This window comes from Lycium barbarum, chromosome 9, assembly GCF_019175385.1.
Source record: "Lycium barbarum isolate Lr01 chromosome 9, ASM1917538v2, whole genome shotgun sequence".
Taxonomy (NCBI): Eukaryota; Viridiplantae; Streptophyta; class Magnoliopsida; order Solanales; family Solanaceae; genus Lycium; species Lycium barbarum.
In genome coordinates, this window is record NC_083345.1 from 5325485 (window position 1) to 5352605 (window position 27121).

At 36.2% G+C, this 27121-nt stretch overlaps 2 protein-coding genes and 1 pseudogene across 2 annotated transcripts; all 3 read left to right on the plus strand.

The window, feature by feature from the left end:
- Positions 1–727, plus strand: part of LOC132611560 (F-box/kelch-repeat protein At3g23880-like) — a 2312-nt pseudogene extending 1585 nt beyond the window's left edge.
- Positions 728–13262: 12535 nt separating this feature from the next.
- On the plus strand, positions 13263–14669 carry LOC132611561 (uncharacterized). Its single transcript, XM_060325978.1, has one exon. It carries the CDS (start codon positions 13263–13265, stop codon positions 14667–14669), a length of 1407 nt encoding a protein of 468 aa, XP_060181961.1.
- Positions 14670–24427: 9758 nt separating this feature from the next.
- On the plus strand, positions 24428–26554 carry LOC132611563 (F-box/kelch-repeat protein At3g06240-like). The gene is made up of 2 exons (XM_060325979.1): positions 24428–25369; positions 26483–26554. Exons 1-2 carry the CDS (start codon positions 24428–24430, stop codon positions 26552–26554), a joined length of 1014 nt encoding a protein of 337 aa, XP_060181962.1.
- The last annotated feature ends 567 nt before the right edge of the window (positions 26555–27121 follow it).

The following is a 27121-nucleotide window of genomic DNA, read 5'->3' on the forward strand; positions in this document are numbered from 1 at the left end:
CCTTTTTACAAGACGAACCAAGCACACAACAAGAACAAAAATTGCAGGAGCTCAGATGAATGACAATGGTGTATCTAATGACTTGTAAGAGTGCCACCTCATACATTTTTCTATTTCTTTGTCAAATATAGAAAAAGACATTTCATATTTTAGGGACATCTTTACACCACATCTACTTGGAGATTTTCTTTGCCTTTTCCTTTTTGCGTATCTCCATAAAATAACTTTATGTGACAACAGTTATTTGGTTTTAGTGTTTGGTGTCTTATACTATAATAGTAAATGACATTATACATTGTAGCTCTTTTTTAGCAGTGTTTTAAGGGGACACGTCGTCCCTCTAGAAAGGGTAAGCATAAAGAGCGTAAGAGCGCCAAGGACATGAATAGGGAAAGGGTGGAGACCATTCCACAAGAGCTTCAAGAAGAGTGAGTTGAATTAGCCTTGTATTCCTTAGCATTGATAACAGAGGAAAGAGAACTCTGCCTTATCTTTCTGTGAATTAGATTAGTCAGAGACTTTCTTTAACTTTAAGACTAGGGATCCAAGGAATTAGTGGGAATTCCGGAAGAACGAAAATCCTACTCTTAGAACATTTTGGTGGCTCTCTGTTGCTTACAATCTAAACTGTTTTTACTTGTCACTGAGATATCATGAGGTGCTTCATTAACTGGTATGTAATTTTGAATGGTCTAGTAGCAACATAAATCTGTCTGTAGGGTTGTAGTTTGAGATACACCCAATCACCTACGTCAAAATTCCTATCTGATCTGAAACTTTAGAAACTGTATGATGGATTCCCTAGCAACCAATGATCTGTCTACCATCTCAGAAGATGATTCACCAGCTAGGTAAGGGAGATGGAGAGATGGTTTTTGACTATAAAGAACTTCATAAGGACTACATTTGATGGAAGTGTGATAAGTAGAGTTGTACCACCATTCAGCTAATGGTAAGAAGTTGGACCAAGTATGAGGGCTATCAGAACAGAAGCATCTCAGATAAGTCTCCAAAGTCCTATTGAGAACCTCAGTTTGCCCATCTGTTTGAGGGTGGTAGGCAGTGGATCTTTGAAGTTGAACCCCTTGTAGAGTAAATAACTCCTGCCAAAATTGACTGAGAAAAACAGGATCTCTATCACTTGTGATAGTAGCAGGCCACCCATGGAGTTTGAAAACATTGTCAAGGAATGACTGAGCAACTGTTTGAGCAGTATAAGGGTGACTTAAGCTCATGAAGTGACCATATTTGCTTACCTGTCTACCACCACCAAGATGACATCCTTACCATTAGATTTAGGTAACCCTTCAATAAAATATAAACAAATATCTGTCCATACATCATCAGGAATAGGAAGAGGTTGCAACAACCTAGGATATGCAGATGTATCATACTTATGTCTTTGACACACATCACACTTATTGATGAATTGTCTGATATCTGTAGCCATAGATTTCCAATAGAACAATGATTGTAGTCTTTTCAAAGTAGAATCCATACCAGAGTGTCCACCTTGAGTAGTGGAATGCCACAAATCAATGATAGTAGTTCTCAAAGAGTGATCATCACCAACCACCAATCTACCCTTCCATCTCAACTGATCATTACACCAGGTGAATGACCTAATAGGCTGAGTCTGCAATCTAGTAATGAGGTTATGCAATGCAGGATCAGAAGTCCAAGTTTCCTTGATTTGATTATACAAGGAATCACGTGGAACTAACAATGAGATAGCCAATAGTTCAGACTCAGGTTTCCTGGATAAAGCATCTGCAGCTTTATTTTCTGCACCTTTCTTGTACTCAATAGTAAAATCAAATGCCATTAATTTGGAGATGCCAGCTATTTGAAAATCAGTGTGGATGTGTTGCTCTAGCAGATGCTTTAAAGCTTTTTGATCAGTTTTAACAATAAAGGGTTTACCCAACAAGTAGTGTGACCACTTAGTAACAACAAAAATGAGAGCTAATAGTTCTCTATCATAAACAGACATTGCTTGATGTCTAGGTGCTAGAGATTTGCTAATATAAGCTATAGGATGTCCTTGTTGCATTAAAACAACTCCTATCCCTTTGCCACTAGCATCAGTCTCAACCAAGAATGGTTTGGAGAAGTCTGGCATTGCTAATACAGGAGCAGAAGTCAAGGCTTGTTTCAACCTTTCAAAAGCAGCAGTAGCATTAGGAGTCCATGTGTAACCATCCTTCTTGAGTAGGTCATGTAATGGTCTGCATATAGAACCATACCCTTGGATAAATCTCCTATAATAACCAGCAAGGCCCAGAAAACCTCTAAGCTGTTTGATGTTATTTGGAATAGGCCATTGCTCAACTGCCATAATTTTTCTAGGATCAGTAGATACTCCTTCTTTGCTGATAAAATGACCCAAATACTCCACCTTAGGCACTCCAAATGCACACTTAGACATCTTAGCATACAATTGGAACCTCTGCATCAGTTCAAAAATAGCCTTCACATGCTCAATATGATCAGTCATGCATTTGCTATATATCAGTTTGTCATCAAAGAAAACTAGTACTGTATTCCTTAACAATGGTCTGAAGACTGAATTCATGAGGTTTTGGAAAGAAGATGGGGCATTGGTTAAGCCAAAGGGCATAACCAGGAATTCATAATGCCCCTCATGTGTTTTAAAAGTTGTTTTATGGGTATCATTTTCAGACATCCTCAACTGGTGATAACCAGCTCTAAGATCAATCTTAGAAAACACCACTGCACCCCCCAATTCATCCAACAAGTCCTCTATAATAGGTATAGGGAACTTGTCCTTTATGGTCAGTTGGTTTAATTCCCTGTAATCAACACAAATTCTCCAGCTACCATCCCTCTTACCAACCAATACAACTGGAGATGCATAAGGACTTGTGCTATGCTGTATAACTCCCTGGTCAAGCATCTCTTGCACCAGCTTCTCTATGATGTCCTTCTTGACTCCAGGATATCTATAAGGCCTCTTGTTTACTGGATTTGCAGCTTCCACCAGTGGTATTCTATGATCAAAAGAACCTCTATGGGGTGGAAGAGTAGTAGGCAAGGCAAAAATGCTAGCATACTGATCAATCAAACCAGATAACTCAGGGGCAATTGACTCACTCTGAGCAGCATGAATATTATAACAATGACTTCCCTCTTCTTCACCAGATTGCAATGTCAACATAAAAAACTGAGTATCCCATCCTTCAATTTTATTCATTGTCTTGGCCTTAGTTGATCTTAATTGACTGCTTGCTCCTCTCAAGACATGTTTCTTGCCTTGATACATAAACTCAATAGTTCTGTTCTTAAAGTCAAACAATATTCTACCCAGAGTATTTAACCATTGCACACCCAAAACAATATCTACATTGCCCAAAGGTAGCAATAAGAAATCAGAAGTAAATGTAGCACCTTGCAGAAGCCACTGAAGATTTCTGCAAACTGAAGTTGTTTGCACTTTCCTTCCATCAGCAACACTAACTGATTGTGCCATGATGGTGGTTGCTTGACATCCTAACTTCTTGGCCATGTCTTGGTCAATGAAGTTATGTGTGCTTCCTGTGTCAATAAGGACTTGCAAGGGTCTATTTTCATGATAACCAGTCACCCTTATGGTTTGGTATCCTGTTACACCAGTAAAAGCTTGTAATGATATGGTCATGAATTCATCTACTTCTTCAATAACCTCTGGTACTGATTCCTCCATTGCTTCATCAAGAACTGTATCTCCATCCACTACTTCTACCATATAAATTTGTCTATTGGAGTTACACTTATGGCCTGGTATATATTTCTCATCACAGAAAAAACAAAGACCTTTAGCCCTTTTTTCATCCATTTCTGCAGCAGTCAACCTTCTACCAGGGATTCTATTAGGTCTTGTTTGTTGTGACTCAACTGGTTTTTTAAATGTTGAATATGGAATAGGTGGGTTTTGGAAATTCTGGTGATTGAATTGATTAGGAGTGGGTAATATAGGGACTTGTGAGTGTCTGACTACAGGTTTTAAACCCCAACTCTTGGCTTGAGCTTCAAAAACCTCTTCTTGCAACCTAGCAATCTTATAAGCCTGCATTAATGTCTTTGGTGACTGGATCTTAACAGCCCTATTCAGTTCAGGTTTAAGCCCTCCCAAAAAACAACTAATAGTGTTTTCAGTTGATAGATTCACCCTAGTTAACAGCCTATCAAACTCAGCTTGGCACTCCTTTACACTACCAGTCTGAGTCAAACTCTTCATTGACTCCATATGATCTTCAAACTCCTCCCCAAATCTTTCATTTAAGGCTAAAACATATTTTGTCCAGGTAGGGTCTAAAACAGAATTTCTAGACCTTATATATGATCTATGCCAAGCAATAGCTTCTCCTTCTAAATGAATAGAAGTGACCTTAACTCTTTGATCAAATGGAACCTCATCCATGACAAAGAATTGATCAACCTTATACAGCCATGTTCTCAAGTCCTGACCTGAAAACTTAGGAAACTCTAGTCTAGAGTATCTAGTAAAGAAGTTACCATTGTGTGTATGCCCATTATGGTTCTCCTTAGTTCGAACTTCAGGTTGCACCTCCATTGGACAGTTTCTATCAACTGAGGAAGATTCAGCTCTTCCTATTTCTTGCTCCTTTCCCCTAGGGTGTATCTGATTAATAGTAGCCCTCAATTCATTCAATTCCTTATCAGCTTGCATATTGCGATTGTTCATACTAGCCATTCCCTCAAGCAATTTCTGCAACTGATCTTGGATTTTTGACATCTGATCTTCCATTTCTTCAGGTGGTTTATCTTGATTCTTGCTTCTAGTCACAATTTCATTACTTCGAGTCATAATTCACTGCCGAGAATTGACAGCTCTGATACCAATTGATGTATATTTGATGTATATTCACTGTATATCAGTGTATATCGATTATTTATGAAATAGTAAATGGATATCAACAACAGGGATAAACAATTCTAGGGTTCTAGTCGAAGAATTGTAACTAGCAATTCAGGGAATAATCCGAGAGAGAGCTAAGGTAGAAATATAGAGAGAGGAAGAGTTAATCTTGTATATTCATGAATGATGAGTTGTATCTTGTTACAAGTATTTATAGATCACTTATATGAGTGATTAGCATCTAATCTACAAGATTACAGCTGTCATTAGCTACACAAAACAATATAACAACTGTAACTAACATTTATAACAACTGTAACTAACATTTGGAACTGCTAACTAACTTTTAAATCCTAACTAACTTTTGGACAACTCGAATCCAGCTGGCACTTCAGTTAGCTTCTTCTCCTGGAACTGCTATCTATCAGCCTCATCAGCATCTTCATAACAATCATGTAATTCTGCATATTATTGTAACAATATCTGCTGATAACAAAGATTACACACACCATTCAACTCAGGCACTCTGGTAATGGATGTTAATACTATCTTAAGAACCGTTCTCTTAGTTCCTTACTTAATAACTCTGTGACTGAGGAATATAACTTGGATTATCCCATGAATAAAACCCGCAAAAATGTTCGGGTTGTGGTTTCGGTCAATGGATTGATTTTTATTGCCATTGGGTATACTGACTTGTTTTTATGGAATCCATCAATTAGGAAGTTCAAGAAATTGCATGATTCTAGACCTACATTAATGAGGCTTGATTGGCACGTAGATGGTTTCAGCTATGATGAGTTTCATAATGATTATAAAGTAGTGTGTATTTTCAGTTCCAGAAGTTCAGATCAAGTTGAGGTCAACATATATAGTCTAAACAGCGATTCTTGGAAAAGTGTTGACTATTTTCAGGATAGGCGGCGATTATATGGCTCAGCTAAATTTGTGAACGGTAAACTTCATTAGCCAGCTACTGCTGCTGCTCTTAATACATATAAGGGCTGGAACATCTTTTCTTTTGATTTGGCTAATGAGGAATGGGGGAAAGTGGAGCAGCCCTGCTATGGAGAAGCTATTATTCCGTCGGTGGGAGTTTTGGGAAGTGATCTTTTTGTGTTTTCTAATTATCCGAAAAGTCACGCGGATGTGTGGGTTATGAAAGAGTATGGAATTAAAAGAGTCTTGGACAAAGATGTATACCATCAAATATCCTGCTAATCTTGAGAAGTGTTTGTTTTCTTCTGGTATTTCTCCCACACTATGCATGTCAGAAAAAGGTGAAATATTGCTTGTGTGTGGATCAACTTTCATGATATACAATCCAGAGGATGAATCGATCAGATATACAGAGTTTGCAAAGCTTCGTTCCAGTATTGTATCAAACATCTACATTGAAAGTATAGTTTGTCCCCTTTAACAAAACGAACCAAGCACATTTTAAGAATGAAGGCTGCAGAGGCTCAGACGAACAACAGTGTTGTAGCTAATGACTTGTAAGAATTCCGCCTTTTACATTTTTCTGTTTCTTTGTTAATTATAGAAAACATTGCATATTACATCACATCTGCTTTGAGAACTTGTTTTTCTTTTTGCATATTTCCATGAGACAACTTCCTTTCTGGGAACAACTATTTGGTTGTAGTGTTTGGTGTCTTCTACACTCAACGTTAGCTCTTTTTGAGCAGTGTTTAAGGGGTGTTGTGCCTCTAGACAGAGATAGAACAAAGAGTGGCGGACAGGGGTGAACTTACTCTAGAAATTGTGGTGCACGTGAACTTGTGGTCTCTCCGCCAAACTAGGTATTTTATGTGCATATTTTGCTAGAGTTGACCTAATATTACCTGCTGTCACTCATGTTCCAAAAGAGCTGAATGGTGAACTTGGTTGAATGGCGAGTTGTTTATCCAAAGGAACTCAGATCAATTACCACTAATACATTCCTTTTTCTCCTTTATTTAGTGGTGCACCCATGTCCTAGAAATCGTAGACCGTCTCTGGCCACGGACATGGAAATCATGGCAGGTAAAGGGGCATTGCCCTTGCAAGGATTCTTGTTTGATGTAGGGCCTTAGTACTAATCCTTCTTAAAGGAAAACTTAATAAGGAAACAGGAATAATGTAACAAGAGTTAAGGTTTGATATAACTAGTTTTGCTGGTTTTTATTGTCGCTCACATACAAACTGTTTTTACCTGTCATGTGACATATCACTGAGGTGCTTTGTTGTTATGTACTTTTAAGATTTCAGGAGGTGAAGGATGATGTTAAGGAGCAATTAATCCACCCCCTGCTGACTGCGTGAATCAAAACGACGCTTCCCTGTTCTCAATGTTCACTAAATGTAGTATTACCTATGTTCGCTAATTGCGGATCCCACTTGATCAGTTGTTGTGATAAAGGTTGAACAAGCTTCTCCGATGTTTGAATTTCTTTTGTATGTAGTATCTTGAGATTGATTTGAACTACAAGTAGATTTTCCCTCTGATAATTATATATATGATGACAATGCTAGTGCTAATTTGTTCAGCTTGTAATGGTTTCCAGTGATACATACTAAAGGAAAGAAGCTTGAAAAATGATTATTCAGTAGTATATTTGTTGGTAACTTCTGGTGCTTGGTTTGACATTTTTCTCTAAGCTTACAAAATTCCTTTTATATTACTGGTTTAAGAGCTGTATAAGTGTCATGTTTTTACAGTAGCAGCTTACACGTACCTCGGCTAATTCCAACGAGTACCTGGTAACCGCCCACAACACAAGTACCGGTTGACTCTATCCAACAAAGCATGGATAGATGGGAAGAAATCGCTTAAGTGTTTTTGCCGCCGTTGGGATTTGAATCTCCTCATTCATATTATGTGTTATTTAAAGTTTTTATACAACTGTTAAGAAAGATATATATTATTAGTCTTGATCAAATGGTACATATTTGCTTAAACCTCCCTTTATCCTTACTTTAAATATTTTACTTAATTAAAACTCAGCTAATTGAAATAATAAGATTCCATTAAGATAAAAAGTACTAACAAACTCAACAATTGTCTTGCTGAGTTTCGTTCCTGTATTGCTGCTGACATCTACATTGAAAGCCCCCTTTTTACAAGAATGAAGGCTCCACAAGCTCAAATGGATGACAATAGTGTACTGTGATGTGCTATATTTCATTTCCATGTCCAGAGAGTTAAAGCATATATTGTTGAAGCATTCAAGACAATTGTTTGTCGATATTATCAGATTGAGATTCATCTGCTACTTATTATATTTATAATTACTCCCTCCGTTTCAATTCATGTGAACCTATTATTATTTGAGTAGTCTACGAGGTGGTACTTTGACCACGTTTTCCTTACATTTTTTCTAAATTATTTGTATTATATAAATTATCATGAATTATAATAGTACTTTTTATGTTGTTTCTAAATATATAAATTTTATTGTTACAAACTTGATAATCTATGTCAAAATTTATGGTCAAAGTCACAAAGTTTGACCACGTACTTTGGAAAGGTTCACATAAATTGAAACACAGGGAGTACAATGTAATGTTAGTCAGATTTGCTCAAGCTGTAATACTCTTTTTCAAAGAAAAGGAGAACAAAATAGAAGGAAAAGAATGAGCAAGTTATCCAGTGGCTTCAACAATTTCTCTGTTAACTGATAATAGTGCCTTTACACAAGGTTCAAGCTGCTACTTTAAGAGATAATCATCTATTTACAGTAACAACATAGTTAGAAAATTAATCTATCTGATTACCTAAATAAGAAACTAAATGGAGCTTAAACTAAACGATTACTCATTCGAGTTCCACTAAACAAAGGGATGATCATTTTACTGAAAACGCGCATTTATAGAGTAGCGCCCAAAATGCTAAAAACTTAGCGCGCCACAATGAAATTATCCTGGTTTGCAGTATAATAGTTGATGCAAATTCGTTTTAGAAAAAAGTTAAAACACGGTAACAGTAACCAGTCTGTTGGAGCAATTAGCAAGCGTAAATGTTGCTCAATGCACACGGAAATAAAATTAGTACATTGCAATGAACAATAAAAACTCAGAAGACCCATGCTTCTTTAGTGCAATCCATACCACCAACAAGTAGTAGATTAGTTGATCCTAATATCAACGTTCACTTCCTGAAAGTTTAACAATACATAACAGTTAACAAAGCGCCTCAAAAATAGAAAGCTGTGTAGATTATGAGAGAGACAAAAGCAGGGCTATGCACATGCAAACATCACTTTAATTAGAAACGGCATGCGTTGATTAAGCAAAAAAGACGAGCTCCATTTACCTATGAACAATATTTGAGACATGTTAAAGCTGATTCCATTCAACTTCAAAACAATAAACACAAACAAATATACCGTAGGTGGATCATCTGATGTGTAGATGGAACATGGTGCAACTTCAAGTGTTGTGCCTAGTCTACCATACATAATGAATAAAATTTAAGATAATCCACAAGCAATACTCATGCTGATCCAACATAATATGCTGCCAGAAAATGGTTCAGTTAGTTGAAACCATGCCCCTTCAATAATCTCCAGATCAGGGGCATGAAAAAAATTTGTTCCTTTATCTACTTTAGAATTGACAGGGCCCTCTTAAATAAAGCTCACCCCCACATCTTTTTCTCCTACATTCCTTGTCCTCTGGTACCCGCCATCCTACTCAAATGATCACAACAGCTAAATTCGCTTCCTAAAAGTCTATATATTGCAATATACCACTGGTTATGTTAATGTTATTGACAAAGTGGAAGACGATTCAGCCTTTCATTGATACCAAAACTAGTGCAGTAGAAAATAAGAAATTAGCTATTAGCAGAAAGGAAAAGTAAGTCAGACCTTAATCGTTGTTTCGTAATCCCTGTGTCTCCTCCTTTCAACTAAAAGGGGATTATTGCGCCATAGTTCCAACAATAGCCCTAGCAAGGGCAGATTGGTGCTACTGGCACGGATGGACACAATTGTGAGGGCTGTTCAATTATGAGGTAAAGCTTCATAACCAGATGTAATTCTCCTGTAATCCCCTGTTCACAGATATCAGGGACACATTTACACCACATCAGTTTGGAAATCTTGCTTGTCCTGTTACTTTTTGCATATTTTCATGAAAAAACAACTTTTGCGTGAACAATTATTTGGCTGTGGTGCTTTGTGTGTTCAACCCTCAAAAAGTAAATGGCGTTGGACATTTTTTCTCTGGTTTTTCTTGTTGCTAAAATCTTACTGTTATTGCTCTGACTCTATCTTCCATTATTTTAGCAATTTTGCCAATCATAGGCTGAATCTTCTTTCACTTTGGCAGTAACTTTGATATTTAGCAAAAATCGGTTGAATGAGGAAAAAGCAGTTGATCGTTCATACCTGTGAACAGGGGGTTCTAGGAGAAAGATTGGGGTATGAAGCTTTATTTACTGGGGTACTGTCTACTCTAGAGTGCATGAAGGTATAAAATTCTGTCATCTTTGTCATTTCAAACAGGAAGGTTCCTACTGTAATGAATTCTCTAATCTTGTTTCTTGATAGAGCTACTTATATCTACGTTGGCTATTTCAATCTTCATATTCTGTTTGATCTTTCATAAATTAATAGTAGTTCAAAAAGAACTAGGTTCTATGGTTAGGTTATGTAGCACAAAGTGAGATGAAAAGCCTTGTCAAGTAAACCTCTACTTCGTTGTCGTATCAATTGGCATTTTGAAAATTTGATTCAAGTCAAATATAGCCAAGCAACAGGAGTAAAAACCGTTATTACATGTAAGAAAACAATCATGCCTATCAACACCGCAAGTGCTGCATGATCTCTCTCTTAATCTTTTCTCTGACTTCTCTCTAAAAAGGCATGACTTTTATTGAAATAAGTGGGCAAACTAATGCCCATCCACCAGTGATCCCACCTGACCCACCAAATAATTTAACCCCAAATAGTACTTACAACCCCAACGTTAACATTGAAGTCCCAATCAACACCACCAACGGTCAAATTACAGGCGAATCAACCACCACCAACAACCCAAACATGGCGGAAACAACTAATTCCTCCTATAAGAACAACAATCAAGAAGATACAAACAACAATGAAGCTGAATTCTTGAAACATTTTGAAGAAGGTGGTGAAGAACAAACTCAATCTCCAAAAGAGGATTATGTTGAGGTTTCTACCACAGATGAAGAAGAAGCTGCTGATAACAACCAATCCAAACACCTAAAATCAAAATACGAGAAACCCACTCATGCCCCTGCAAAACCAAAAGAAGCTTTCCCGATTTTTTTTTCGAATTTTGATAACCCCAAGTAGTCCATCACCCACAAAGAAGACACTGTAATGGGAGCCAAAACCAAAGAGGAAATCAAGATCGTGAAAACTAACCCAGTGTTGAACAAAAAAATCGACGAACAAGTGATATCTAAACCAACTTTTGCTGCTATAGTGGGGATGAAAATTGCAGAGGAGGCCAAAGACATCACTCCGGTGGAAATAAAATATGGGACTCACCTCGGTAAACCAGCTGTTTTCTTTAATGCGCAAGATTATTTCGTTAATCTTGCTGAACAATGTAAACTCACTATAGTTGGAAAATTCATTAAAGGAAAACCGTCTATGGAAGAAATTAGGACAGTTTTTAGAACTAGATACCATCTCAAAGAACCTGTGAAAGTAGCTTACTTTGACAAAAAACATGTGTATTTGGACTTTGGTAACGTTTTAGACTTCAATCACATTAGCTTTAAGAATTTTATTCACATTGGTGAATCTCCTATGAAGATTCTTAAATGGAGCCCGGATTTCAAACCTGAAGAGGAAACAACAATTGCTCATGTTTGGATATTAATTCATCAATTACCGTGGCACTTGTTTAGATGGGATTTGGTTTCTAGAATTCTAAACTCTGTGGGTACTGCTGTGGCTCCTGATATGGCAACTTACTCCAAATCTAGGGGTAATGTTGCAAAGATAAAAGTGGAGGTGGATCTCCTTAAACCTAGGCCAGATGAAATCTGGTTGGGTTATAACAGACTTGATGGTACTGAAGATGGGGTATGGCTCAAGGTTGAGTATGAAGATGCTCCAGACTACTGTGTTTATTGTAAAATGCAAGGGCATAAAGAACAAATCTGCAGAAACAAAGCAAGGGAGGACAGAATCAAAGCTCAAATTTTGGAAGACAAACAAAGGCAGAAACAAGAAACCAAAATCAATGATGATGGATTCACAACAGTTACCAAGAAAGGAAAATACAATAATCAAAAGAAAGAGGGAAAAGCTCAAAACAACACTAACAGCAACAAACAAGAGGTTTCAAATAACAAGACTGATAGACAGAAAACCAAAACCAAGCATGATCATGGATACAAGGAGCAACAACAAAATATGAAGGACCAGACTCACAGGGAAGACAGTAGTAACAACAAGAAGATACAGGGCAAGGAGATCCAAGAAAAGGCCCCAACTCAACAACAAAAACAGGATATAACACAAGGAATGAAAGAAACCAACGACAATAACAAAGGGAGGACACAAAAACAGCAAATTCAAGAGCAGCAGGAAACAGTTCACCTTAATACAAAAGCTGAAAATACAAGGAAAGCAAAATCTAAAGAAAATACCAACAACAATGCGGAGGTTAGGAGACAACATCAAGATATCACCAACAACACCAAGAACAATATGTTTCAAAAGGAGGGGCACAGGGTCAGTAGCATCAATAACAATACCAACAACTATCAAAATGAGGGAGACAAAAGGACACAAGACAGTAGCAGAGCTGACAAATACAGAATTAATCACAAGGAATTGGAAGAGGAGAAGAACAACAACAACATGAGCAAGAGAAAGATCAAAAGAATAGAAAAGCAAAAAAGAAAAAACATCAGGGACGTTAGTGAGATGAAGAAAAGTTAAGAACACAGTGAATCAGAATCGGAGGGACAAATAATTAAACAACATCAGGACAAATACAAAAGGGAGGGGAACAAAAACACAAAACAAGGCAGAAATAACATCACAGAGGAAGACATGGATGACATTCTCAGTGATGAGTATGAGGATGACATAGGACAAGGAGAAGAGGAGTCATATTATAATTCAGCTACTGATTCAGAAGAGGATGAAGGCCAAAAAGACTCTGACAGTGATGCAGTTACAGATAGTCTATCGGAAGCTTTTACTGACTACCATCCAACAGATGAAGTTGATGAGGCTTTTGGAGATATAACTGATAGGGTCAACTTATCACCAAGAGGGGAAACATCAACATATAGAGGCAGAGGGGGAAGAAGTTACAAATATGCAGGAATCTCAACTAGGAGGGTTAAGGCTATCTCAGATATCAAATGATCAGTGCTCTATCGTGGAATATCAGAGGCATGAAATCTATGGGTGCCTTTGAAAGACTAAATCAACTCAAAAGACAATATAAAATCACTTTCATGACTCTTCAGGAACCTTTCTGCAGAAACACCAAAATTGACAAATGTAGAAGGGGTTTGGGGTATCAATTTACATATGCCAATTGCTCTAACAAGATATGGATCCTTTGTGATGAATTCTTGGAGTGTAACATTATACATGACACTGAGCAACATCTCACATGCACTATCAACACTGGTAATGGGAAAATTACAGTCACTGCTGTGTATGCCAAGTGTGAGGCTAACTTAAGGGAGGAGCTTTGGGATGAGTTGAGAAACATGGCTAGTAGTTGTAATAACCCCTGGATGGTGATTGGGGACTTCAACTGTATTATAGATCCTGACGAAAAAAGAGGGGGTAATCAACACAGAATGTCTGAGAGCATGCCTTTAATTAATTGCATGATGGATTGTGAATTAGCAGATGCAGGTTTTATAGGCTCAAAGTTTACTTGGTGTAATGGTTGGGCCCCAAGAGAGAGAATCTGGAAGAGATTGGATAGGGCATTGATAAATCAACAATGGAGTCAACAATATAACATAACCACTATTACCCATCTAGTGAGGACAGGGTCTGACCATGCCCCTCTTCTGATAACAGTGTCTAACAATAACAATGTCCCTCCAAAATACTTCAAATTTCTGAATTTGTGGGTGGATGAACCAGGTTTCATGGATGTTGTTCAAAATGCTTGGAATATAGAGACTGAAGGTAGTAAAATGTGGCAGTTTCATGCGAAACTCAAAAACACTACCAAAAATCTATCTTGGTGGTCCAGGAATTGCATTGGAGATATATTCAATAACACCAAGGAAAAGGAGAAAATGGTGGCTGAGCTGGAAGATCAGTGTCAGCAAAACAATAATGAAGAAAACAGGATGAAGCTTAATCAGGCTAATGCCAACTTGATCAGGCATTATAAAGTGGAAGAAGCTTTTTGGAAACAAAAATCTAGTATCAAGTGGCACAATGAAGGTGACTTGAATACTAGATTCTTCCACTCTGTTATGGCTTCCAAGAAAAACAGGCTTCTACTCACCAAAATCAAGAATGATGAAGGAAACTGGATAGAAGGAGTCAATGACATAGCCAAGGAAGCCATTATGTTCTTTGAGAAACAGTTCACTAGAGAGAACATTGTTATGGAGGATTCTATTTTAAGCTGTTTACCAAGGGTGATTGATCCAGGAGATAATGAGGAGCTGTGCAAACTTCCTACTCTTCAAGAGATTAAAGAAGTGGTTTTTAGCATGAACTCAGATAGCTCACCTGGACCAGATGGAGTGAATGGGACCTTTTACAAGAAGTGTTGGGATATTATTGCAACTGACTTGTATGAGATGATACTGGAGTTTTTTTTCTGGCAGTGACATACCAAGATCCATATCCCACTCTTGCCTGATTCTTATTCCTAAAGTCAAGCAACCACAGAAGCTTGATGAATTTAGACCTATCAGTCTAAGCAACTTTTCATGCAAGATTATATCCAAGATTTTAAACAACAGGCTAATCCCATACATGAATAAGATTATCTCCCCCAATCAAACTGGTTTCATCAGGGGAAGGTCAATAACTGAAAATATTATTCTGACTCAAGAGATGGCTCACAACATGAAGGGTAAATATCCTAATGACAATGTGATATTAAAGCTGGATATGGCAAAAGCTTATGACAGAGTGTCATGTGACTATTTGATTAAGGCTATGAAGCAGATGGGGTTCTCTGAAACCTGGACTAGTATGATATGGAGGCTGATATCCAACAACTGGTACTCTATCAATATTAATGGAACTAGACATGGCTTTTTCAAATCCAGCAGAGGTCTCAAACAAGGAGATCCCCTATCCCCTTCACTTTTTGTAATTGGAGCTGAGCTACTGACAAGGCTCCTTGATGGTCTTGTTAATCAAGATTTTATTCCTTTCCAGGTGGATAAGAACAGTCCTACTATGACTCATCTATGCTATGCAGATGATACTATCTTGTTTTCATCTGGTGATCCTCTTTCTCTAGCTATGATGATGAACAAGTTGGATATTTATGAGAGGATTTCGGGACAGCAAATAAACAAAAGCAAATCTGGATTTATCATCCATCCCAAAGCTAATGATAACTTCAAAAATAATGTAAGAGCTGTTACTGGATTCTCCCATATCAAGCTCCCTTTTACATATCTGGGAAGCCCTATCTTTGTTGGAAGGAAGAATATTTGTTACTTCAATGACATGGTAGTGAGAGCTACACGCAAAGTAATGGGATGGCACACCAAGACCCTCAGCATCGGAGGCAAAGCAGTGATGATCAAATCTGTTCTATCATCCTTGCCTCTTCACATCCTTTCAGTCATGCAACCTCCTAAGACTACTATTAAGCAAATAGAGATGGTGATGGCAAATTTCTTCTGGGGAGATACTAATGGTAAACACAAGCACCATTGGATCAAATGGAATGAACTATGCTATCCTACTTTGGAGGGTGGAGCAGGATTTAAAAGCATTCAAAGTTTTTGTGATGCCTTTTCTGCCAAGAATTGGTGGAACTTCAGAACGGGGAATTCTCTTCTCAAACAATTCCTGGAAGCTAAATATTGCAAAAGGATGCATCCGGTTGCTAGGAAAAGCAAGCCTGACCAGTCTCAAACTTGGAGAAGGCTCATGAATATTAAAGATAGATGTGAACCTCATATGATTTGGAGTATAGGTGAAGGAAATCTATCCTTTTGGTGGGATAACTGGACAGGGAAAGGTTCCTTGGCCAAATATCTTCATCTTCCTACTAAATCCAAGAAAACCAGAGTTATGGACTTCATGATTGAAGGAGAATGGTACATGAGCAAGCTTAGATCTGAGCTTCCGGTTAACATTGTTGATGAAATCATGAAAATTAAAATTCATAATGGGCAAGTAGACATGATCAATTGGACTGCTGAACCTAATGGCAAGTTCACTTGCAAGTCTGCTGGCAAAGTATTGAGAAATGCTAGAAATACCACCATGACGGCTCAAAAAATCTGGCATCCAAAGATTCCTTTTAAAGTAGCCTTTTTTATGATGAAGCTACTAAAGGGAAGGATCCCTACAGATGAAAAAGTGAGGAAATTTAAGGTGCATGGCCCCTCGATGTGTAATTGTTGCAAGTCTAAAAAGGAGGAGAATATCCAACATCTGTTTGTGGAAGGAGAAATTGCTCATCTATGGAAGAAATTCGGTGACTCTTGTGGAATCAAACTCCACAATGGATCCATCAGAACTATTGCAGTACAATGGTGGCTGGCTAAGACAAAGAACAAAATTCAACAAACCATGTATCAATGCTTACCAATTATCATGTGTTGGGAGATATGGAAGAGCAGATGCACCGCAAGATTTGAAGGGATTAAGGCTACTAAACACAGAATTGCAGACCAAGTGATCAGACTGATGATCCTCATCCTCAACAAGCAATTCCCTAGCCTCAATTTCAGAGGTAGCTGGCAAGATCTATGTAGCAAGACTGATAGAGCTAAGCCTATGATAACTACCAAGATCATCAAATGGCAAAAACCACCTGATAACACTCATAAGTTGAATACTGATGGATGCTCAAAAGGGAATCCAGGAGAGGCAGCAGGAGGAGGATTTCTTAGAGATCATCAAGGTAATATGAAAATGGCCTTCTACTCTTACTATGGCAAGTGTAGCAATAACATGGCAGAGGGTCGGGCTATTCTTAATGGGCTTCAGTGGTGTGTTAGTAATAACTATCATGTGGTTATCATAGAATCGAACTCTCTGATGATGGTGAACATGATAAATGGGAAAAACAATACCAGGTGGCAAGTTCATGACATTGTTATGCAGATTAGAAAAATCATGGAGAATGGCAATTTTCAGATCCAACACTGCTTCAGAGAAGCAAATGAAGTTGCTGACTTAATAGCAAACATTGGAGTTATGGAGAAACATGAAACCTTCTTCACAGAGACTTTTTCTTTGCCTAGACAAGTGAAAGCTGCTTTGAGGAATGACAGAGAAGGCATCCCTAATTTCAGGATCAGAATAAAAAAAGGGCACTTCAATTTCTTGACATGAGTGGCTGGGTTTATTTCTACTTCCTTACCTTATGGGTACATGCTAGGCACTTAGCTTATAATATATACTTTTATATAGGCAGTCCAAAAAGTTGTAACAATAGCATAGGGCACATTTTGTTCAAGGATGAATTATTTATTCTCATTATCCCTCACAGAGGAAAGGACTATCTTCCCCCTCTTGTACTCTTATTGCAGATGAAATGAACTGGTAGGGGTCTGCCTAACCCCCACCACTGAGGTGGCTTAATTAAAAAAAAAAAAAATGTAAGAAAACAATGCCAATAGTTTCTTCATAAAAAAACAATGTCAATAGTTTGATACACATGTTGTGGTTCTGCTTTTCTTGATTTTCATCCTATGTGAGACATTAAATTGAGGAAACAAGGAGAAATGAGATGTAGCCCAAGGTAATTTATTTGTCAATTTAGTTGAACATTGTGAAGGAAAAAAGGAAAAAAGCCAAAAGGAATGCATGTGGAAGTCTTGTTAGGTAGACTTGGTAGAGTTTTATAAAAAGGACCCGCTTTAAATCAATATACTAGCCATTTTGAGCAGCACTATATGTTTGCTGCGGATCAATATGAGTACTGCTTCTGACTTTAGTCTCAATTCGGTATTTTTGACAGACTGCATATTGCACCCTCATGATTTAGCCATCAGATTATTTAACCAGGGCCGGCTAGAGGATAAGGGCCCCAAATTTTAGGGGCCCCACTTTCTAATTATAGTATGTGTAGATGTTGGAGTATTTTTTTAAAAAAAAAATGTATAGTGTAGAAACTATGAAATATTTACTCCTTCTATTCCAAAATAATTGGAATCTTTCACTTCTCAAGAGTCAATTTGATTAATATTAGAAGCTAAATTAGATTTGATTAATTCAATATATTAAAAGTTGGATATTCAAAAACTATATGAAATGTACTGTAAGTTGCAATTTTTCTCATATCAATATGATGAAAAAATACATCTTAAAAATGTTGATAAAAATGTATACGATTTGACTCTTTAGAAACGACATATGACAAGCATGTTGGGATGGAAGAAGTATAAAAAGACTTTTTTTTCTTCTGAAATTATGATTGATATTAGTGTTGAAAAAAACTCATTTAAATCTTTACATTACCTCTGAATATATATCTTTTTTGGGTTATCTACATTTGTCATTGGAATAAGTGATACAAAATAAATTAAGGCCTCGTATTGCAGTTTGGCTTTAGGCCACCAAATTTGTTGAGCCGCCCTTGTATTTAACTACCCTTTTTTTTGGATGATGCAATTTAACTATCTTATATTTGTTAATATTCACTGCTTAGAAGTTGCAGTGGCGGAGCCAAAATTTTCGTCAAGGGTGTTCATACTTTTAGGCCGGCCAGGCAAAGTCTAAACAGAAAAAGAGTAAGCAAAATGCAGGAGCTCGGGTTCGAACCTGCTCCTTTAAGGACAGTTTGCACACCCTTGGCCGCTGAACTATCTTCCTCTTCTTTGCCAAGGGTGTTCAACAGTTAGTATATATCCAAAACTATCTATATTTAATCTATATACCCGGAAATTTTTCCAACGAAGGGTGTTCATCTGACCACCCTTAGATGGGTGTAGCTCCGCCCCTGAGAAGTTGAATGGAAGCACCTTAAATATGCCTCAAGAATAGTTGGTAGAGGAATCAGTATGGAACTCATCGTTTTACTTAAAATGGCAGGTAATTTCTGATGGAAATGATTTTTGCTGCATGTTAAAAGTAGACCGTGCATAGGAATGGCATTGCATGTCGTGCTTTCTGCATATAGGCTGTTTTCAGTTGTGTCATGTAACAATAACATATCAACGAGGTTCTTAATTAACTGCTGCGTATTATTGAAATTTCAGGAAGTGAAAGCTGCTAGTATTAAGAACAACTAATCCTTCCCCAGCTGTCTGCGTGAATCAAAAGAGTGAAGCCCAACTTTTCCCTGATCTCAATGTTCATTGAATGTACTCTTATTTCGTTGTAGCTTGAGTGGGTCATGAGAAAGGTTGAACAAGCTTTCTCCGTTCATTATTTTTCAGTTGAATGCAATATCTTGAGATTATCATGTCAAAAGGTTGAAAAAGCGTCTCCTACAAGTTGAATCTTCCCTCTGCTACTTACATATATATGATGTTAGTGGTAATTTATTTCAATTTTAATGATATTTTAGTCAAAAGGAAAGGAAAAAGAAGTGGTATAAAATGATACATGGTGAAAGGAAGAAAACTTGAAAAAATGCTTATCCCAGTAGTGTGCTTGTTGTTGGTAAGTTTCTATAAATTGTCAAATTCCTTTATATAAGGCTAGAGATCTAGTTTAAGAGCTGTACAGTGTCATCTTTTTAAAGTAGAAGCATTGTTAGAAAATTTATGTATATAAACTCAACTTACTTTTGCTGACCAAAATTTAATGGGTTAATACATAAAAAGAACACTAGAACTATCCATGTTTTGTAACTTATGAGTTGTTATTACTCGTGACTATAATACTTCATATTTAAAAGGGAAAGGGTCAAATATATCCCTACTTTAGTTTATTTGCTAACTTTGCCCTCTGTTAGCTAAAGTAGTAAAATATACCCCTCCCGTTACAAGTTGGGGCTAAATATACCCCTACCATTAGCGAAGTTTCAAGAATACCCCTCATTTCTAACATATTCCCACATAAGCAAGTCTAGTCATTCGAATTGGGTTAGAGGTGTTCATGGTTCGGTTTGGGTCGGTTATTGGTTAAAACCATAACCAAACCAATTTAGTCGGTTTTTAAATGTCTAAAACCATAACCAAACCAAGTAAAATAATAACCACCGGTTTGGTTATTGTCGGTTTGGTTCGGTTTTTCGGTTATAACTAGCCGTGACAATTCAAATATTCTCTCTCTACATTCTTCAAATTTCTTATGAAACTCTTTTTTCCTCATAGCCCACAAGGGTGAACTTTGCTGCATATTGAGGGAAAGACACGCTGTTGACAAATCAGGTGGACCAAACTTGCAAAGCAGTTTAGATTCAAAAGAACAAGTCAAACAGAGGTTTCAAAATACAAACAACCCTTATGCTTACGACTTATTAGAGTTGAGCTTGGATTGTTGGACATATTCTTTTAAGACATGGGCCTTAAAAATAAGTAGACCAAAATTAAATTAATAATTAAAAGGTATAAAATATCTTTAATTATTTATGAAAAGCTAATATTATACATATAAATAATTATAAATTTTATGTATATAATTATCGGTTTGGTTCGGTTATTTATTCGGTTATTTTTTACTATAACCATAACCAAACCAAATATTATCGGTTTTTCAAATTTAAAACCAAACCAAACCAAACTAAACCAAATGTCGGTTATTTTATTCGGTTTGGTTTTGGTTTTAACCAAAACTGTGAACAACCCTAAATTGGGTGACATGAGCGTCACATGGCATTTAACTTATTCTATGTGGTGCCTATGTGACAATTTTTTTAAAAACAATCTAGAAAATTGATTTTTTAGAAACAAATCTGAAACTTTTTTGTTTTAATAAAACCCATTTTTTTAAATATATTCTCGAAAATTGCATATTTTAGTTAAAAAATCTGGAAAATGATTTTTTTTTAAAATCTAGAATACTGTAAAGTATTTTTTTTTAAAAGTGTCCTATTTTTTTTTTAAATCTAGATTAATTTTTAAAATTCTGAAAAACTGATTAAAAAAAAAAACATTTTCCAGATTTTTTAATAAAGAAAATCTAATTTTCCAGATTTTTTTTAAGAATCGGGTTTTCTAAAATAGAGGGGGTATATTTGACCCTTTTTCCTATTTAAAATCCCTTGGATAAACTGAGATAATGTGTGCATTTCACGTGCCATACACATGTCATTTAATCCAAGCGACATGACGTGCTATTTTCCTTAAAATATAGTGAGTGAAATGCAGGCATTATCTCCGCTGTTCATTACTCCCTCTGTCCCATAATAAGTGTTATCTTAGCAAAAAAAAATCATTCCATAATAAGTCTCATCTTAGAAAATCAAGACATAAATTGGCTAGTTTTTTTCCAACTCTACCCTTAGACAAAAAATGAGAAGTTAAAGTAACTCTAAATGATGATTGGACAAGCCACATAGTAACTTGGGATTGTTGGATTCCCAATATCAAAAGGATTATTACTTGTGCATGCTCTAATCAAAAGGAAAAAGTAATTTGTTTTTATTATATAGGGGTAATTTAGTAAACTTCACATTGTATTAATGATTTCTTAATATGCGTGTTTTTAGCTAAGGTGACACTTATTATAGGACGGAGGAAGTAATACTTTTTTATAGTGTTGGTCTTGGGTGAGCTAGGCACCAGTATATGTATCGGGTTACCGTGCTTAGACAAATAGAAATAAATCATTTACGAATTAATATTTTTGTCTTCATTGAAATTTAAACCTAAGACTAAAAAATTCTTCTTTTACTTTGTTGATCACTAAACTACACTCTTGGGTGCACTTTTCTTAACGTAATTAGTACTTAGTAGCAAGGGCGGAGCCAACATACGACTTGCGGGTTCGGCCGAACCCAATAACTTTGGTTTAAATCATGTATTTGTCTTGAAAAATTTATTGGATAGGTATAAATTGTTACTTTAGAACCCAGTAACTTAAATGAATTAACATCCCGAACCCACAAGTTTTAAATTATGGCTTCGCCTCTGCTTAGTAGCAAGAATTATCTTTGAGTTCCATTTATTTTAGTCTATCAAAGAAAGAAAAGAAAATAGCAAACCGACAAAATAGGAAAGGTGTATGTTTTGGATTGACAACGCATATGTAAAGGACATCCTTAAACCATATTGCTTTTGGATCTTCTTAGTCATTCTCCCTTGTATGTGCTGGATTCATAACAAGTATTTTTGTCTACTACATCATATAAAATGATCTAGCTGGGCATTGTTCCTACTTGATTATTCTTATGTTGCGCCTTTAGACCAAGTAAGAATAATGACTACCAGAGTTTTGGTCTAGTGGTCGCAGGGGCGGACCCATGTGTAAAGTTTGGGTGCTCCGGCACCTATTAAACTTAATCACAGAGTGTATAATTGTATAGAAAATATAAAGGAAACAGATATAAATAGTTAATAGAGCACCCCCGAACTCAAAATTCCTGAGTCCAGCACCCCCGAACTCAAAATCCTGAGTCCGCCTCTGAGTGGTCGGTAAGACTTCAATTCAACTTGTGATATGTGAGTTAGTTCCACGTCAAAAGTTCGAATTCCGCCACAGAATACAGATAAAAGCTTGGTATTTAATTAATTGGAGAAGAGTGGAGCACCCAAGGGTGAGCGACAAGATCATTATGGACTGAGTTTTGAAACGTGCACCATTAACTTACGACAATTTCTTGGTTATCAAAAAAGGAGATCTAGCTTCTTTAATTAATCTTTTTCATGCATAGTATATAGTTTTGGTTTTTCCATACTGCTTATAGCTAATTGTATATTTTGTTCTGAACTTGTTTTGGTGTTTCCTTGCTGCTAATTGATAATCACTAGTTGTTTACTTTCTTCAGGACCATTGCCTTATTTTCCTACCCCTTTGGTCAACCAAAGGATGAATTAATCTTGGGATAATACATATTTTCTTTTTGGAGTTGTGTCGTTTTTCCAGTAGAACAACGAACTTCGTCAGTCACATTGACGTGAACTTCATTAAGAGGAGGGACCTATCTATTTAAAATAGATAGAAGTGCAAACTTTTGTCCTTTTTATTATTTCGAACAAGAATTACATTTAATATTGCAAATTGTTTTATTTGTTTCTAGTAGCGTGTCAAATTGTACTCCCTCTGTTCCAGTTTTCGTGCACTCTTTCATTTTTAATTTTTGTCAGAAAAGAGAATGTTGAAAGAATCGTAAAAGAACGAGTCAAAGAATGTCTGGTTGAGAACGAGTCAGAGAATGTCTGATTGAGACAACAAATTATGTTAGATTGGATGAATCATTTTACTTGATATTAATTAGCATTATCATTAATTTAATTTTTCTCAAAAATCTTGCATAAATTAAATATGTTAAGACGTAATATTACTTAAAGAACATTAGCATACTATTGGTATTCGTAATAAAGAAATATGGTCATTCCTGATCAAACATAATATAGAAAAGAAAAAATGAAAAATATAGAGATTGTTGACCAGTCCCTGTGGTAGCTTCTTTACAAATTATCACAAACTCAAGTTATTAATTTGTCCAAATTTAGATATGTTCTTCAATATAACAGAACGTCTTTTTTCCCGAAGACTAAAATAAAGGACTATATATTTTAGAACACAAGGAATATTTCATTCCGAATTAAAACATAAGAAACTTCAAGAGTTATAGAGTCAATCAATGGAAAAACTAGTTAAGACAGCATTATCAATACGATTATCTCAAATTAGACGAAATTAATGTCACAAAAATGGCAAAATACGGTTAATCAAAGTTGTGTGGCTCAAAATCAAAATTGAAATTTAAACAAATAAAATTCATATGAAAAAGATCAATTAATTCACTGTAAAGAACTTGAGTTGTCACTATGGTGGGGGATTTAGAGAGTGTGGTTCATGAAAAAAGAATAACTCTATTGACAATAGAATTGTTGCGTGTGATCAAACATAATATATAATATTGTTATTTGTTTGGATTGGGTGTTGTTGCAAACAATTAGGAATATTCTTTGGAGTTTATATCTCAATTTTGGGTTTTTGACCGAATTCTATACAATAAAAAGTTGTATATGCAAATTGTATATAAGTTGCATGTTGTGACTGAATTTGTATATATTTTATATAAAACTCTTGCAACTTTTTGAAAACTCAAAAATCAAGCTAAAACAAATAAATGTTGTAATATTTTTGTCTATTAAAAGAATCCCAAAAAAGTACTAACAAAATTCACAGCTCAAAAGTAATAAGGACTAGGTTTTCTTATCTCCTAGAAGGAATTCTCAAGATTAATATACAAATACTTTTGTGACTTTTACAATCGCAGTCACAGACTCTTCTCCCATGCAAAGTGTGACTCAAAAAATTTGCAAACCAAATGGAATGGTGCGCCTCCGTTCAACACCCAGGACGCAGCAAACTCGCAAAATATTCTCAAGTTCCATCAATTTCAATGCAAGATTCAATCTTGACAATTCCTACTCTACCAGTAGAACTCGTCACTGAAATCCTTTTAAGGCTTCCAGTAAAATCTCTCTTGCAATTTAGGTGTGTTTCAAAATCTTGGTTTGATTTACTCTCTAGTCCTGAATTTATCAAGTCCCATCTCAACTTATCAGCTAATAACAAGGACAACACTCACCATAGGCTCATGTTGAGTTATCCTTATACGTACAATTTTAAGGATTGGTCTCTTAGGTCTTTACTTTATGAGTCTGATGTGATGGAGGCACCTGACTTGAAGTGGCCCATGAAAAACCCCCCAAACCCTTTTTGTTTTACGGATTCTGTCAACGGATTGATTTGTCTTATTGATGGGTCAAAAGATTTGTTTCTATGGAATCCATCCATTAGAAAGTACAAGAAATTGCCTGATTTTAGAACTAATTCGAGGGATGTTAGCCATTTCATATATGGTTTTGGATATGATGAGCTCCATGACGATTACAAGGTAGTGAGATATACTTACTGTGATGGCCATTCACATGATGTTGAGGTCAACATATATAGTCTAAAGAGTGATTCTTGGAGAAACATCCATTATCTTCGAGGTGGGATGATATTCTCTCTTCCGGGTAAGTTTGTCAATGGGAAACTATATTGGGCTACGTTTCTCAATGGGGAACATCCTAATAATAGCAATTGTCCTCTGTGTAAGGACCGTAACATAATTTCTATTGATTTAGTCGACGAGAAATTGGAAAAGGCGGAGCAGCCATCCTATGGAGAAGGAGCTAATGATTTGCGACTAGGAGTGTTGGGCAATGATCTTTCCGTCTATATTAATAACGAGGGAAAACATGTATCTCTTTACCATCAAGTATGCTGATTATCCATCTTCGTATGCTCTTCCATTTTTCATGTCAAATAAAGGTGAAATTGTGGTTGGTTTTAAATCAACTCTCATGATATACAATCCAAACGATGACTCGCTCCGTCCTGCGATTATTAAGTGTGATGGCTGGTGGTATGTGGAAATCTATGTTGAAAGCCTAGTTTCTCCTTTTTCCATCGGAGGGACTGCTAATGCAAAAAAAAACACATGCGGACAAGGCTCAGATCAAGACAATCAAGTAAGAAAAAACTAGTAAGAGTTCCACTTTGTCCATTTTATCAAGTGATCAAATTCTATTTGTTATTTCAGCTATAGACAATGCATGTGTAAAGGGCGACATCCTTAAACCATATTGCTTGGGGATTATGTTAGTCATTCTCCCTTATATGTATTGGATTCATAAGAAGTGATTTTGTCTCCTACTTCATATAAAATGATCCAGCTGGGCATTGTTTCTCTACTTTATCACTGTTATGTTGTGCCTCTAGACCAAGTAAGAATAGATTACTAGAGTTTTGGTCTAGTGGTCGATAAGACTTCAATTCAACTTGTGATGTGTGAGTTAGGTCCACGTCATAGGTTCAAATTCCGCCTCAAAATAAAGATAAAAGCTTGGTATTTAATTGGAGAAGAGTAGAGCGACAAGATTATTATCTACGTAGTTTCGAAACTTGCACCATTAACTTACTGGAATTTCTTGGTTATCGAAAAAAAAGAAGATATAGCTTCTTTAACAAATCTTTTTCACGCATAGTATATAGTTTTTGGTGTTCCCGTATTGCATATAGCTAACTGTATATTTAGTTCTGAACTTGTTTTGGTGTTTCCAGACCGTCTTAACAATATTATGGGCCTAAAGCCAAACTTTAGAGAGATGCCCCTATTCCTTTTTAAAAGAAAGATCGTCATACATATTTTTACTTAAAGTCTATTTTTCGAGCTTTTTTAGATGTGAAATTATTAATTACTGTTTTATAATTGATTTGTTCTAATAATTCCTTTTCAATTGATAATATAGCTTATGCATTCAATCTATCTTGAGATATTGTTGATCTTAGATAAGATTTATCAATTTTAATTTTGAAAAACTTTTTTCAGCTGAGACAACGATTGCTTTATTGGCCTTATAATCGAGCCACCCCTGGGTGTTTCCTTGCTGCTAATCATTAATTGTTTACTTTCTTCAGGACTATTGCCTACCTAGTCGATCAACCAGAGGATGAATTAATGTTGGGATAATACATATTTTCTCTATCGGAGTTGTCTCGTTTTTCCAATGGAACACTCGAACTTTGAAGTCACGTTGACATGTTTAAGAGAGAGCCAACTTTTGTCATTTTTATTATTTCAAACAAGAATCCGATTTTATATGTTGATTATCCATATTCGGATGCTTTTCCATTTTTCATGTCAAATAGTGGTGAAATTGTGGTTAGTTTGAATCAAAACTTTATGATATACAATCCAAACGATGACTCGCTAAAACCTGTGATTATTAACTATGATGGCTGGTGCCTGGTGGTATGCGGAAATCTACGTTGAAAGCCTGGTTTCTCCTTTTTCCACAAGAGGGACTAGTGATGCAACAAAAAACACAGGCGACAAAAGCTCAGGTCAAGACAATCAAGTAACAAATAACTAGTAAGAATTTCACTATATACATAATACATTGTCCTCAAGTGATTAAATTCTATTTGCTTCATAAGAATTTAGTCTTCTACTTCAAACAAAATGATC

Coding starts and splice junctions, on each gene's coding strand:
- LOC132611561 (XM_060325978.1), top strand. CDS start 13,263: ATGGGTGCCTTTGAAAGACTAAATCAACTCAAAAGACAATATAAAATC.
- LOC132611563 (XM_060325979.1), top strand. CDS start 24,428: ATGGAATGGTGCGCCTCCGTTCAACACCCAGGACGCAGCAAACTCGCA. Junction 25,370..26,482: donor ATGTATCTCTTTACCATCAA/GTATGCTGATTA, acceptor AACTTTTTTCAG/CTGAGACAACGATTGCTTTA.